At 31.6% G+C, this 16,675-nt stretch overlaps 1 protein-coding gene across 1 annotated transcript; it reads left to right on the top strand.

Moving 5' to 3' along the window:
- Positions 1-2,198: 2,198 nt before the first annotated feature.
- LOC101498056 (long chain acyl-CoA synthetase 6, peroxisomal) lies at positions 2,199-14,908 on the top strand. The gene is made up of 23 exons (XM_004496693.4): positions 2,199-2,460; positions 4,818-4,878; positions 4,963-5,040; positions 5,176-5,247; positions 5,353-5,434; positions 5,522-5,627; positions 5,738-5,814; positions 6,708-6,752; positions 6,835-6,921; positions 7,176-7,265; positions 7,396-7,475; positions 7,571-7,664; positions 8,468-8,556; positions 8,651-8,739; positions 9,858-9,987; positions 10,098-10,216; positions 10,711-10,834; positions 10,922-11,008; positions 11,368-11,471; positions 11,953-12,038; positions 14,158-14,244; positions 14,341-14,427; positions 14,519-14,908. The coding sequence occupies exons 1-23, from the start codon at positions 2,340-2,342 to the stop codon at positions 14,612-14,614; spliced, it is 2,091 nt and encodes a 696-aa protein (XP_004496750.1). The 5' UTR covers positions 2,199-2,339; the 3' UTR covers positions 14,615-14,908.
- Positions 14,909-16,675: the final 1,767 nt, after the last annotated feature.

The following is a 16,675-nucleotide window of genomic DNA, read 5'->3' as shown; positions in this document are numbered from 1 at the left end:
CAAAATATAATGAAATTGCTAATTTATCTACAACATAAGAGTGAGTTGTTAAAATAATATAACACGTTATTTTTTGGTACATCTACTTAACCGCATTAACTTTGATATATTTTTTTTCCATTAAATATATTTTATTTGATTTTATTAATATAATTTTATTTTATCAATTATTAAATAAATAATTATTTATTTATTATAAAAAAATAAAAACAAAAAGGCTATAGATAGTCGCATTCTGAAATACCATTTAAGAAAAATATATATTTTCATGTGATGGTAAGGCATGATATGATCTTTCAAAAATAAAAAAATGTAGGACATTTTGATAAATAAATTTTAATATAAAATATAATAAAAAATTTAAATAAAAAATAATATAGGAGCAAATATTTCGTCATCAACATTTCTTAATATGTGAAAAAGTATTTGTAGAAAGTTAACTTAACAAAAAAAGGTTGATCCTAATTCTCTTTTATATTCTCCGGTAATCATGGATATCCCATTTTATTTTAGACTACAATGAAAAGACAAATTTTAGCGGCACTGAGGGTCCGCGGCAATAAAACTTTTTACGGCTTTGTGCAAAGGTTTTATATTTCAATTAATAAAATTAAGTGACTTAATTTAATTTTATCTAATATTTTTTTAAATAATAAATTTTATTATAACTAACTTATATAATAAAATATAACAATATCAATAATAATATCAATATTTGAGTTAAAACTTAAAGATAATATTTTAAATACTCTTTTAATTACTCTAAAATGTTGAGTATAAAAAAAAGTTGAAGTTTGTTTCTTCCTACTAGTGTTTCTTTTTTATAATTAAAGATTCATTTGACTTTCATATAAATTTTATAAAATTGTATAAATGACAGAATAACATTTTTACTAGATGATTCTTATTAATTATTGGTATATTTTCTATTGTCTTCTTTTAATAAGTTCATTATTACCATTAATATAAAGAGAAAAAAAAGTGAAATGAGAGTAATGTATGTAGTATTATTTATAAATTATAATTGGAAAAAATAATTATTATCTAGAAAATTAAAAGGATAATTTATTTTAGGATATTATTTTTCTTACATATAAGTCATTTTCATTATGAGATATACAAAGTAATTTTTTTCATCTCTAACAAATTAATAACTAATATTTATCTATTTAAGTAAAAAAAAAATGTCTATAAAAATATATTCAATGATATATTAATAAAAAAAGTATTTTAAAACAAGTATTTTTTATTCTAATTAGTAAAATATTTATGCATTTGTACGAATTACATGTATGATGACTTTTATAATTTTTTATTATATAATAAGGTAGTCACCGCATTAAGATACATATATTGAAATATTTAAAAATTTATTATAAAATGTTAAAGTGAATCTATTTAAATATTTATACTCTAATAATATTATATTGATATATGAATATTAAGGTATAGAAAAATAAATAATTTGAAGCAATAATTTTGTTTTCCAAATTACTACCTTATCAATGTAATTCAATGTTATCTATATATTTGTATTTTATAGAAAAGTTTTCAAAATTAGCCATATGATTCATTAGGTAAAAAGACAAATATATAGATAAAATTGAATTATAGAAATTACATTAATATATAACATAGGAAATTAGATGTTTTTGATTGAACCAAATCATTTAATAAGTACCTAACAAAAATTCGAAAACTGCATTAAATAATCAAAGATCGAGTAATCCTTATCGTAATTATTTTGGTTGTTACAAGTAGTATATCGATCGACAAACAATAAATTCAAATCTGTGATGAGAATAAAAACATGGTAAAATATTACATTTTACTGTCCTAAAATAACTACTGTATTTAATTATTTTATATAAATTAAAAAATATGAAAAAAAATTTAACATAAAAAAATAATATATAAAAGAGATAAAATACTAATTATAGTAAAATATTATTATTAATATATTTCAATTATTATAACTATAAAGTGAAAAATAATAAATTACAATAAAAATGTAATATTGTAATGAAAACCCAAAATTTTACAAATATGACGGCTATTAATATTATGAATGAATAATTATTATTTTGGGATAATAAAAAACATGTCCAAAAGAGTGGAGTAGCATGAATAGGAAGAAGCAACTCATTCACATATCTTGTTATGCGTGCCTCTTCTAACTTTCATCTTCTAATAAATAAATCTCTTACATTTCATTTCCCTATCTCCTCTCATCATTCTCCCTTCTTATTGCTTCCCTCTTAACAACTAAAAAACGCACGCACGCACTCTCATACTCACAAAATAAAACGGCACCCGGAGATTGTCGTTTTAGCATCATCATGGATCCCACACCTGCCTCGCAACGTCGTCTCAAAGCAATCAACGCCCACCTCATCTCCACCTCCGATGATACTTCCTCCGATCTTCGATCTAACCCCACCGCCGGCGAGTTCTTCTCCGGTACTCCCTCTCTTTTCTAATTTCATTTTTGACTGAGCTCGTATTGCTACGGGTTCACACGGGAAAAATATTGGATCATGATGATGAAATAGTGACGGTGATGTTATGTGTTTGTGTTTTGAATGAATGTGATTTTTCGTATTTTAATTTGGAATTTTAGGCAAATGGAAAAAGACATAATTAAGTACTGTGTAAAGGTTGTTCTCGGAGGAAGAAGGAATATTTAGGTTGTATTATCATTTTTTATGTGTGCTAGGGGTAGGGGCACTTTAATTAATTAATTGATTAATAAATAATATAATCATAATAATAAATAATAATGATTGCTAATTGAATGTGGTTTAAGTGGATATAGTTCGGTCTATTTATTTTCTTTGATTAGTGCATTTGGGGAGCAGTTTCATCCTTTCACTCGCACAGAAATTTGGAGACATATTGTAGTCAAAAGTTCCTTTATTTTTTATTTTTATATATGTTGGAATCTGGAATTTACATTCAATAGGGATGCCTTTTGTTGTGCATATACCGGCTCTTAGTTGCCACTTCATTATCTGGGGGCTTCTTTTTTTCTTAAAAAAAATTAGGAAAAAAATAGAGTTGTAGAAATTTTGGATACGATGCATCAATTCTTATGCTTGATGAATTTGGATTTCTTTTATGAGTGTCACATTTCAGAAATACTCACATAAACCTAATTCACACAAGTTGTTGTGTGATCTAGGACCTAGGCCATCACACCACTAGTTTTGTTAGTTAGTTAATTGTTACTAATTAACTGATAATTTCCTATGTAATTTGAGTACTAACTATGGTACAATGGTCATTAGTTTTTTATTTTAAGGAAATGAGTTTAGCAATGCCAAACCAGCCTAATTCTACAACCACTGTTGACATTGTTGTAAAAACCGGATTGGAACAAACCTCAAATCAATCAGGTGTTTGGTTCATTTAACCTAAAAACTGATGATTTCTAAACCTCCGAGAACTGGTAAAGAACTGGTCAAATTGGTAAAAGCTGGTGACTACTAAGTTTGAAAATGTCAATTTTCTACTACTCCCCTCCGTCCCATAATAATTGACCCATTTATATAAAATAAATTGGCCCAAAATGGATGAATTTTCAATTTTCAATGCACTTTTTTTTTTCAATTATACCATTTGATTAATACTACTTGCATCATTTTCAATGCAATATGTTTCATTATGCATTTATGACATTGATAATGCACCAATACGTGACAAAGATAATTTGGTAAAATCAATATTCTCTCTCTTTCATTTTTGGTAAAATCAATATTCTCTCTCTTTCATTTCTAATTTTTTTTTTTAATATGTGTGAAATGATCAATTGACTCAATTATTTTGAAACAAAGGGAGTATATTTTTTGAATTTCAAGAAATATATCTTTTATCAAAAAAAAAAAAGAAGGTCTGATGATATAAAGATTCAAATAGATTAATTTTTATTACTTGTTTAATTATTGATTTACTTTACAAAACATATAATAGAATAGATAATTTTATATTAATTTTAACTTTAATTTTTCTTAATTTTGTAAAGTTTCATGTTGACTTATTATTCAGTATATTATATATATATATATATTGACTTAATTGTAGTTTTGATTAATCTATTATTAACAATCTACGAAATTGGTCTCCCTATTTAAAAAGTCAACAGTTTTGGTCCATCCATCAGATTTTTGACTAAGAAAATGATGATTTGACATATTTTTATTAATGTGACATACAATTCTATGATATAGAACGATCTAAATGCATTAATTATTCATATATTATTAATTAAATTAAAAATATAAAAAAATTCCGAAGTTGAAATATAAGTTTTTTACAGCGTTTTATTCCAATTTCATGGTATTAATCATTCTATATCGTCGTATCATATGTCACATTATTTAAACCATCTCATGTCATATTATTTAATTAAAAAATTAGAGCGATGGACCAATACTGTCAACTTTTAAAATAGGGGGACCAATTTCGTAAATCAGTAAAAATAAGATGACTAAAACTGTAATTAAGCCATATATATTAAATATATAATTCACTTATCAATGGTTTGGCCACTGGTGTTAAATCATTAAACTGAGAGCCAACTAGTGCTTCACTGGATCAATGAACTGTCCAGTTTTAAAACAGTTGACTGTTGATCATATTACTCAAAAGGATCATACTAGTAATCCTGACCATTGTTGAACCTTTCTCACAACCGATGAAGTTTTCTTATCAACCAATGAATTTTTCTGACTATTATTTTTGTTACATTACATTTTTGCAATTACTTTCTTCATCAGTAATATTGAAATATTTAATTTTGACCCTTTACTTCTGAGCAGAGCAAGGGTATAGTGTTGTACTCCCAGAGAAATTGCAGACAGGAAAGTGGAACGTGTATAGGTATACCTCTTCCAATGTTCCTGATCTCAATTGTTCTACATCTTTAAGGACAAGTGTGTAATACTAGTTAATTCCCTTCGTCAGATCTGTACGTTCTCCTCTGAAGCTGATTAGCAGGTTCCCCGATCATCCTGAAATTGGTACACTGCATGATAATTTTGTGTGAGCATTACTCCTTTTTCACTTCCATATTTCATTTAAACTTCACGAGGTTAATGTGTAATCTTAATGAGCATTACTTCTTTAAGAATTATATATCATGATTAAGAAATTGATAGTTAAACTATGTAATAATAGGCGTGCAGTTGACACTTTTCGGGACTACAAATATTTGGGTACCCGTGTCCGCGTTGATGGAACGGTTGGGGAGTAAGCATCTCTAATAAGCTTTCAGTTCCACCTTTTTTTTCTTCTTCATTCAGATATATTATTTTACATCCTTCTCATCATTTCCATTCTTCCTGCACTCCTAAGGTACAAATGGATGACATATGGCGAAGTGGGTACAGCTCGGTCGGCAATAGGTTCTAGTTTGATTCATTATGGAATCCCAAAGGTGAATGCTAGATCACTGTTACCTGGTTGACTATTATTTTATTTTTCACATGATCATTTAACCTTTAATTTATGTGTTCTTTTCTAGGGCTCCGGTGTTGGGTTGTATTTTATTAACAGACCTGAGTGGCTCATTGTTGATCATGCTTGCTCTGCATATTCATTCATATCAGTGCCTTTATATGATACTCTTGGTATGTTGCCTATAGTATATAAGGGATCTTTTTTTTTTTCTTTCGTATTTATTTATCTAATTGTTCGCCTAACATTTAGAATTAACAGCAAGAAATTGCTTCCTCTGTAGGTCCTGATGCTGTCAAATATATTGTTAATCATGCTGCTGTACAAGTTATATTTTGTGTGTCTGAAACATTAAATTCAGTAAGTACACGAGACTTAAGGAAATATGAGATTCAGTAAATATAAATATATTTTGTTTTTCAAAAGGAAAAAAAAAGAAGCATGAGATTCAAGTTAAACTCAGCATTGTGTAGATGCTCTGTTACCTGCAAATTGAATACTATAGAATAATTTGTTCTCCTTTTTGATGACTTAGTGTGAGTTTGATGCATTCGCCATGTGAATATTAAACAGACCACGTCAGCCACTTCTAAAACAAATTGCTTAGAAAAAATGATTATAACCACAGAAGGTTTGCTTTATAATGACTGCATCCCTTTTGCAGAAGAGATACTGAGTTGATACTTGAGTGACAGACGAAGATAATTGGTTGGGTATCCGACCCTCCCTTTCCTAGTAGGATTGGAAATCCTGTATTTTACATATCTTAATTTTTGGTTAGATTGATAGTTGGTTGGCAAACAAAATGAAATGAATTAAGGAATGGAAATGGTCAAATGGGGAATATAGCTGGAATGGCTAGATGAATATCAATAATAAATCTGTTAATTGGTTAGGTAAACTAGTTAATCGGGAAGTTAGTTACTGAGACGGAGAGTCGTGACCGAGAGCATAAGCTATAAATAATTGAAAGGCTCTAGAGAGGACATATTTGGTTTTGTAAGGGAATTGTATAAGGTTTTGTTATCATAATATACAAAATTACTAAATAATAGGGCGATGACATTTTATCTATGGGATAAAAGAAGAGTTTTTGTTTTCTACATTGTGATCAGCATTAACTAGTTGGTTATCCTCTGATGAAATACAGATAACATGTACTCCTGCTTCTATCCACTTTTTTTACTAGTGTATCATATATAATTCTCAATATTCTTTTGCAAAATTTATGCATCATGTCACCTTCCTTGCAGTTGCTGAGTTATTTGTCTGAGATTCCAACTGTACGCCTTATCGTGGTATGTGTTGATTCATGGCTTATGTTTGCTATTAAATGTACTTTCAGAAAGCAAGTCCGTAATTAATTTTGTTTGTATTCAGGTAGTTGGAGGTATAGATGATCAAATTCCATCACTTCCATCATCAGATGGAGTTCAAATTATTTCATATACAAAGCTTTTTAATCAGGTAATCTGATTGTCTCAGTCAAAGAATGTTGATTTTATTGAACAATCCATAGTGTGTTCATATCAGATTATGTTTTATTATATTTACCTGCTTCCTGGGATTATACAAGTATTACTTTGGTAGGGCTCCTTCTATTTATCTATTGTGGCCTATCAGTTTTAAGTTTCTTTATTATACAAATGGTGATGCAATTGGTTTTATCTGCTGCCATTTGATTAATTTGTCACCTCATTGTTTGCGTGGTTTGGATATAGGGGCGCAGCAATATTCAGCCCTTTTGCCCCCCAAAGCCTGATGATGTTGCAACTATTTGCTATACAAGTGGTACAACTGGAACCCCAAAGGTACGAAGGTTCCTAAAAAATTATGGCTTACTTTTATTGCTGTATATTATTCCCCTAAAATAGTTTCTTTGCTTATTGGAATTTTAAAAAGCATTTCTTATTCATCTTTCTACTCAAAAATTCTGGTCAGGGTGCCGTTTTGACCCATCAAAACTTTATTGCAAATGTTGCTGGGGCCACTATGAATGAATCTTTCAACCCTTCTGATGTGTAAGTTCTTTTTCAACGTGTACAATGGTTTTTGCCATTTTTTGTTCATGTTAGTTTATTCTACTGTCTTTACCTTAGTTTCCTTTGATGTTCAGTTATATATCCTATCTCCCTTTGGCACACATTTATGAGCGAGCAAATCAAGTCATGACAGTATATTTTGGCATTGCAGTAGGATTCTATCAGGGGGTATGTCTTAAACAAATTAAATCTCTCTCTCTCTCTCTCTCTCTCTCTCTCTCTATTCCTTTCATTTTGAAAATATCTACTAATTCTGAATGAGCTTGTACTTCTCTGAAAAATTAATGCGTTAGAATTTCTGCATTTAGACTTGTATTGCATAGATGTGGTGTTTATGGTAATAGCTATTTAGTTTTAAAGTAATTTCCAAATAATGCTTTCTCTTACAATATACTTTAGTATAAGATGCTCATACAATGTTTTTGTATTTACATTTTCATACTGTTCATTTCACGAAATGCTGGATCGATTAGTTTCTGTAATACGAGTTATATTCTTTTATAATATAGTATTTTTGGGTTATGTGTGGATTATTTATAATCCATGCATGGATTATAGAGTTACCTCCTCGTATGTAAAATTTCTGAATGATAGCTACCTTTTTTCCTCGACTGTTCAGTTGTCTTATCAAGTAATCGGGATGTATGATATACTTTAGGGTCTTGTGTTCACTTGCGAAAAGCCAATGTACTACCTCAAATTTCCTCCTGAATAATTTATAAGCAAAAAATAGCTGATATATCTTGAAACAAAATATAAGGCATAAACAAAAGTTAACACTTCTTAGCCTATTTTTAATGATACTATCTAAAAAATGCCCCTCATTTAATTTAACTTTTGTTTTCAATGACCCAATCATATCCTAGAGAGTATGATGTGTTAGGGTTGATTTTTACATTCTGGACTTTGTTACACTATATCCTGTAATGTTTTCAGTTAGACTGACATTTTCTTTTAACCTTTGCATACAGGATAATTTGAAATTAATTGATGACCTAGCAGTTCTAAGACCTACTATCTTCAGTAGTGTTCCTCGTCTATATAATAGAATATATGCTGGGTAGAACAATCATTCTTTTACCCTGCAATTTTTAGAACTGTTCATTTGCTTCTTGAATATTCATTGTGCCATTTGATTGTTTTTTTGTGTTCAGTATTATTAATGCTGTCAAAACATCTGGTGGTCTGAAGGAGAGGCTATTCAATGCTGCCTACAATGCTAAAAGGCAGGCATTATTGCATGGTAAATATATACAATGAGATATCTTTTGCATAGCACATACTTGTATAAATATTTTGCTCACATTATTTATTACTGATCACTATTACATAGCTGATACTGATCTCTATTATGCCCTAAACATTGATCCTAAACCTAATTATGTCTGTCTCAAGTAATTCCCCTACTCTCTGTTCATTGGTGGTTACAAATTCCCTGTATATCCGTGCTAAGATGGGCCAGACAGATTACCTTTTATATGGCTTTATTTCTTGTAGATGATGATGGATGAATCTTATTTTCAGCAATAGTACTGTTGTATATAACTCTTTTTCCTAAGCTTATTTTTTATGTTTTAAATAGCTTGAAAATTGTGCTCTTTGGATGACGTGCATGGCAAAAAAATGTAACATCTGGTTTGAGCTTCACAAAACTGTACTTTACTATGGAAATAATTTGCTGATGAACTTGTGTTGTAGTTAGAAAACATTATTCTTTTCAGATGTTTATAATATTTATCAGATCAGCAAGAAGTACTATTGGAATTTGAATATTTAACTGTATCTTTTCTAGGATTGTACAAATGTATGAACTATATACAAGAGAGAACGGAATAGTGATCCTGGAATTTTGGAATAAAATAAATTAAACTAGCCTAGGCATAATTGTTGTAGAAGTTTGTGCAATTGGGTATCCCGTCTATTCCAAATTTCTATGGAAAGACAGCTTGGGGCTCAAGTTGAGCTTATACTCAAGTGTCACAAATTTCTCGTGTTGTTTGTACTTTGTAAAACTTGTCCATTCTCATAAACTATTTTTGAAAAGTATTCACAATAATGAATCAAGAAGTGTTATTTTTTTTGGGAATAAAGATCCGAGACGCTATGATATCTATCCTATATATTGATCAAATTATCATAGTAGCTAACTAGACAAATTTTACCTTCCGTCTCAACCAACAGTTAGTACTTGGATCAATTGAGAAATTGAGAGTATTATATATGTTACTTAGTTGATCGTCATTGTTTTGATAGTTTTCTTTTGCTATTCCAGTATACCTCTCCTGTTATATATGTGTCTGTCCACTGCAGTATCATTTAAAAGACAACTTACTCCCAACATCCACCTTTTATTTATTTTAGGCAAGAACCCATCTCCAATGTGGGACAGATTAGTTTTCAACAAGATAAAGGAAAAACTTGGAGGACGGGTTCGTCTTATGGTATCAGGTGCCTCACCTTTATCACCTGATGTCATGGAATTTTTAAAGATGTAAGTTTTCCATAATACTGGTGTATACATTACTAAAGAGAAATGTCCTTCTCTTATTGTTTTTAATAAATTTTGTCCTGACCAAATGATGTGTGGCATATTTTTCATAGTTGCTTTGGTGGGAGAGTGACCGAAGGGTATGGAATGACTGAGACTACTTGTGTTATAAGCTGCATTGATGAGGGTGACAGACTTAGTGGTCATGTTGGCTCTCCAAATCCATCATGTGGTGAGTAATATGAAGTTCACATCACATAACTTGTTGCGTATTAATTGTAAGGTATTGCTATATACCAATTGATCCCAAAATGGTCAAACTGTAATCGCCCAGCTCCCTCACCCCCAGCTGTAACATCCCATCATTTGCAGTTATTTAAATTGTTCATCTTCTAAATTTTTGGCCTGATGCATTTGTGCACCTTCTGAATGTGCAAGTCTAATTAGTGCATGCTATAGGGCTGCTGTGTTTTTTTTTATTTTAAATATGGGTACTCACTTAGTGCATTGTTACTTTTATAGTTCAAAGGACCTGAATTATCACCGATAGTTGATAATTGTAAAATATGAAGAATTCTAACAATAATAATTAGAAAAGGGGTTTTGAACACATTTTGTCTCAGTCCCACCTACTTTAAAAAGCATGTAAAAAATGATGTTTTATTTAGTTTATTTTATCAATTACTTGTTATTCCCAGTGCCCAAAGATTTATTCTTTTATTTCAGAGATAAAACTTGTAGATGTTCCGGAAATGAACTATACATCTGATGATCAGCCCAACCCGCGTGGTGAAATTTGTGTCAGGGGTCCCATTATTTTTCAAGGTTATTACAAAGATGAAGCTCAAACGTAACCACTTGGCCTGTTCTACGGTTCTCATTAATTAAATTACCATGTCCTATTACAATGTTCCTGAATTTTCATTAAATTGACTAGGAGAGAAGTCCTTGATGAAGAAGGATGGCTGCACACCGGAGATATTGGGACATGGATAGCTGGTGGTCGTCTCAAAATCATTGATAGGTGAGATATCAGTGTATTACCATCTTAAGAATAGTCCGTATTATTAAGCAAGAAATGCGGCTTCTTAGAGTACCATCCATCATTAATTTGATACTATCCCTATTTGATTCATCTGCTGGAAATGTGCTATGTTATGTGAGCAAACTTTAATGACGATTTACATTGAACTTTCTATCTTCCATCAGTGTTTTGTTCAGTGAGGGATATTGTTAACTTGTAACTGCATACTGCCTCTGTATAACTTCAGCAATACGAGTTATAAACATGACCCAAAGCTTCCTGTTTACTTTCTCAGCACACTCTTACAATAATGGCTGTTTTTTATACCATGTAAACCTAAACTTTTCATTTCATTGTAGGAAGAAGAATATCTTTAAGTTGGCACAAGGAGAGTACATTGCTCCAGAGAAGATAGAAAATGTATATGTCAAATGCAATTTTGTGGCACAGTGCTTTATATATGGTAAGGAAAGGAATAATGCTTACACGTGTAGCGTGCGTGTTCTATCTTTTGCATTTCTTCCAAAGTTGTTAAACTCGTAATAACTCTTTTTTATAAACTCGAACCAATTTAACCAATATCTGATTTAATTATGTATGTGTTGCAATATCTATTAGTTTTAAAAGGTAAATTTACGTTTTTAGCGTTTTTTATGGACAACTATTATGCCTCGACGTGAGTTTGTTGTTTTTCAATTATTTTATTTTGGTCTATCAAAATATTAATCTATTTAAAAATATTTTTGATTTATTATGGAGATTAAAATTTTGAATTATTATTATATCATCTAAATATGTCATATATATATTACGAGTTTGAGTCGAGTCTACGAGTCAATTTTACGTAAGCTACACGAGTTTACCTAAACTCTCGAGTTTGACAACCTTGATTTCTTCCTTTATATCTTTTCTAGTTTGCTGATGCTTCTCTTTTTCTTTTATAGGTGATAGCTTTAATTCTTCTTTGGTAGCTATTGTCTCGGTGGATCCTGATGTCTTGAAAGCATGGGCTGCTTCAGCAGGCATAATGGTAGTATAAGCTTTTTGGTTGTTTTAATATTATTATTCAAATGCATTCTCATTAGGTGCTATATCAACTGCCGCTATATCAACTGCCAGTAGGACAATTGATACCTCTCAAAACCATGCATTGCAGTGAGTTATAGTTTTGGAAAATTTACAATACCTGTTAGGAACCCAAGAATTGGATTCCTAAAAACGAACACTTATATATTAAGAACTAAGAGAGAAATCTCTCCTCTTCACAATAGATGTTGATTATGAGATCAAAAATCAGAATCCTACGATTCTGATTTGTATATGTTGAATGGGAAGAAAATATTGAGAGAGACACGTTGAATAACCGTGTGTTTCAACTACACAGTGGAAGTTCTTTATATAGACTTTGTGATAAATATACATAATGACAGGAATACTTACACACAGTAGGAATACTTACAGACTTTTACATATTAATATTTTATTTTCAACAGTATAGCTATTAGTATGTATTAATTAGGGTTTCAATTTTTTTTTATTTCCTTTTAGGATATCATTTATAGAGAATTAGTTTCCCGATTTCCAGCTCTATTTTGATTGTACATAATTAAATTATTTGTAGTATTTATACTCATGTAATCAGTTTCAACACGACGTGAATAAACAATCACTTTTCCGCAATAGAGTTACTACTCTATTCAACAATTGATTACAATATTCAATTTTCTCTCTCTAACTCCCTAACCTCCCTATTTATACAAGTAGCCTTATAACAACCTCAACTAACTAACTCATTATCTAACTACTAATCTAGGTCCTAACAACACACCCTCCTCAAAACAACCTTGTCCTCAAGGTTGACGACATCTACTAAATTTCTTCATGTTCCATTGGACGTAGAAAATAGAAGTCTATTCTCCAGGATCCCACTGATGGAAGGACAAAGAGCCGATTTGTGAACCACTGTCGCAGCCTTTGTTAACACTCTATTGGGAATTGGTTAACTTGATAATGCTTTTGGACGGCAGCTGGATAAATCCCACAAATGTTGCTGATGAAGGACGGTATTTCCCAAACTCAATGGACTGGTCCCATCTCCCATTTTCTTGCCAAGAACAAGATTCTTGGTGGGTTGTCTCCTTCAGAAATGCGTTACTGTTGCTGTGACAAGAACTTCCTCGGAGAAGTTGGTACCTCCAGCAGCAGCTTTGTTTCTTGATTCTCCAGCAGCTGACATTGTTGCTTTCTACAATTCTGATTTTGTTTCTTTTACTGTTGCGGCTTCTTCGTAAGCATCCATTACTCCATCCCTGACCTTGATTTCTGGTTCTTGATTACCAAATCCTATGATTAGATTGATTGAAAAGGATTCCCAGGTTGGATCGGGGGTTTCTTGATGCCAACAACAAAACCATAACATTGTCGACTCATCCGTTCTCATGAATGCCAACTGCAATTTATCAAACTCACGAGTTTTATGCTTCACAAAGAATCTTTCAGCCCTTGCAAGCCGCCCAATGGGGTCTATCCCTGTAAATGTTGGCAACTTCACCATTTGGTTCGGCTTCCGTCTCCTTGAACACTGGCACTCCTCGAAAATCCGAGTCATACCAATTATTAGGAACCCAAGAATTGGATTCCTAAGAAATAACTTTTTTATTAAGAACTAGGAGGCAAATCTCTCCTCCAAGGGTTTCCCCTTCACAATAGAGTTACTACTCTATTCCAGCAATTGATTACAATATTCAATGATCTCTCTCTAACTCCCTAACCTCCCTATTTATACAAGTAGCCTTATAACAACCTCAACTAACTAACTCATTAAATAACTATTATTATTAACTAATAACTAACTAACTCACGAACTAACTCACGAACTAACTATTATTATTAACTAACTACTAATCTAAGTCCTAACAATACCAAACATACATTCAGGATGGATAACTAATCATGGTTAAAAATAAGGTAGCCTATATAGGATGGAAATTAAGATTGTAGAAGAATCGTGTATTTTATATTATTCTCAAACTCCAAAGGAATGTTATGAAATTTACTTTAGTTATTTTATTTTGCTATGATGTGTTGGTGTTGATTTATGAAAGCTATATGCTATAATAACCAATTTTCTCTCTATTTTGTGTCCATAGTATAATGATTTAACACAACTTTGCAATGATCCAAGAGCCAAGGCAGCTGTTTTGGCTGAGATGGATGCTGTTGGACGTGAGGCTCAGGTAAGTTATTCATTTTGTGTACGAGTAGGATATCTTGTAAAGCCTCATCTTCAATAATAATGAATATTATCTGTATCTTTATTTGATGTCTTGTAGCTTAGAGGTTTTGAATTTGCAAAAGCGGTCACTTTGGTGCCTGAACCATTTGCGTTGGAAAATGGTCTGCTGACTCCGACGATGAAGGCAAGCACCGAATCCTTAGATTTGTGTTTATCATTTCAACATATGATGTGGCATTAGAAGTATGTTTTTAATGTATGCATTTGATTTTCAGATTAAGAGGCCTCAGGCAAAGGAGCATTACGCCAAAGTAATATCTGATATGTATAGTGAGCTCTCAAAATCTGATCCTTCACAAAAAACCTTGTGAAATTGAGAGATCTTCCTCACTGCACCACAGCAGGTTTGGACATCTTTGTACATACATAAGAAATAAAGATACAAATAAAGGCACATGCTGAAGCACTCATCGTAAACTTTAATCATTATGGCTACGCACCAGAAACATTCCATTGAAAGGCTCCTGCATTTTCTTGTTGTATTGTGTTGTAGTTGTTTAATAAGAATTATGATAGGACTATATTAACATTCACAGTGATTAAGATCAAATTACATTGTGAGATTTTTATTATTTATTTTCAATAAATATTATTTTCACCGATCAGCCTATGTTGCTCGTTGTGACTTGGAGTTTTTGTTGTTGTGTTCATTTAATTGGGAATTGGGTTGTTGAATTTCTTTACTAGCTTGCTGCTGAATTTACTTATAGATATGATTTGCTTTTTTTAATGTGGTTGAGGCTGTAGCTAAAATTTTGGAGCTTTCCTTAGTTTAAGAAAACTGCATCTAATGTTATTAGGGAATTTTGTTCTAAATAAAATTATCAATTAAACCCCTGCAATTTAATATTATTTTTACAGTGAAGAAAAAAATGAACATGATTTTTATGGTAGCTATGTTGATGTGAATACATCATAGATGTATACTTTCGTCCATAACATATTGTACTATTCTCTGCAACTGTATTTCAAAAATGTATTCATATTGTGATAGAAATGAGTGGGTCTCACTCACCCAAATCACACATTTAGTTTCTAGAATGATAGGTGGAAGGAATAAAAGTTAGTTAATAATGTCTTTTATTCTACGGATATTCCATTAAAGGAATGCGGGAAGGGGAAGTGAGAAAGACATTCAGTTTTAAGAAGGATGAATGGAAGAAATAAAAGCTAGTTAATAACGTGGGAATAGGAAGAGGGGAAGGTATTCATAAAATATTTTAAGAAACAATTAGGGGAATTCTTTCTTTGGCTAGGAGAAATTTTTCTCTGGTTTAGGAGTTCTTAGAACTCTAGTTTAGTTTTTCTTTATGCATCCTTTCCTGATCTCGTCATTGTAAGATATACTAAGAATTTTAAGAAATAATATACCTTTTTCTTTCATTAAAATTATGAGTTCTATCATTGGTCTGACATGCCAGATAGAGATAGAAGCTAGTGAAATTGAATGCCACCGAAAATGTTTGACAAAGTTGAGGCTTTGGAGATAAGAATTGCTAAGATGGAAGGTTCAGTCAAACCTTGGATGAATTTCGTCATGCTATTTTGACAGAGTTTGTAAAACTGTTGAATCGGCCTACACCTGAGGTGTCGCAGACAACCGATGAGCCAATTACAGAATACAAGATGGCGGTGAAGAAGGTGGAGCTGTCGTCATTTGATGGTGATGATCCAGTGGGGTGGATCACACAACAGAGACGTATTTTGAGGTACATGGAATATCTGAAGGGGATGAAAGTTCATTTGGCGAAAATTAGCATGGAGGGAGCAACCATTCATTGGTTTAATCTTCTATGTGAAACGGAGGATGACCTTACATGATTAAAGTTGAAGGAAGCGTTGATTGAGAGATATGGAAGAAGAAAGAGCAATAAACCATTCGAATAATTGAAATATCTTCAACAAACTGAAGATGTGGAAGAGTACATTTCAGATTTTGAATATTTCTCTTCCCAGGTTATGCGTTTCCCCGAAGAACAATACCTTAAGTATTTTTTGGGTGGCTTCCAACTAAAAGTACGTTTGTGAGTAAGGACCTCCAACCCTAAGACACGTGTGGAAGCGATGAAATTGGCTCATGATGTTGAAACTGAGTTATGGGGTGTGTTGAATTACAAAGGAAGCGGAGGTGGAGGTCGTTCGCGTTTAACAAGAAAAAGGGAAAAGAATGAAGTAATGAGCTTACTAATAGAAATGGGTTCAGACGGGGTTTTCCATGCCCAAACAAGGGAAATGCGAGTTCTAAGCCAAGTGGGGGAACCCAATCCAAAAATACTCTAATTGGGTCAAATCCTAACCTAAAATTAAGCATGCAAGGAGCCAACCTTAATTACAACCAACCATCTTCGCTATTCTGAATTAATGGATCGTAA

This window comes from Cicer arietinum, chromosome 4 (genome assembly GCF_000331145.2).
Source record: "Cicer arietinum cultivar CDC Frontier isolate Library 1 chromosome 4, Cicar.CDCFrontier_v2.0, whole genome shotgun sequence".
Taxonomy (NCBI): Eukaryota; Viridiplantae; Streptophyta; class Magnoliopsida; order Fabales; family Fabaceae; genus Cicer; species Cicer arietinum.
The sequence above is the reverse complement of the archived record's forward strand: the minus strand, read 5'-3'. Positions and strand labels throughout refer to the sequence as shown.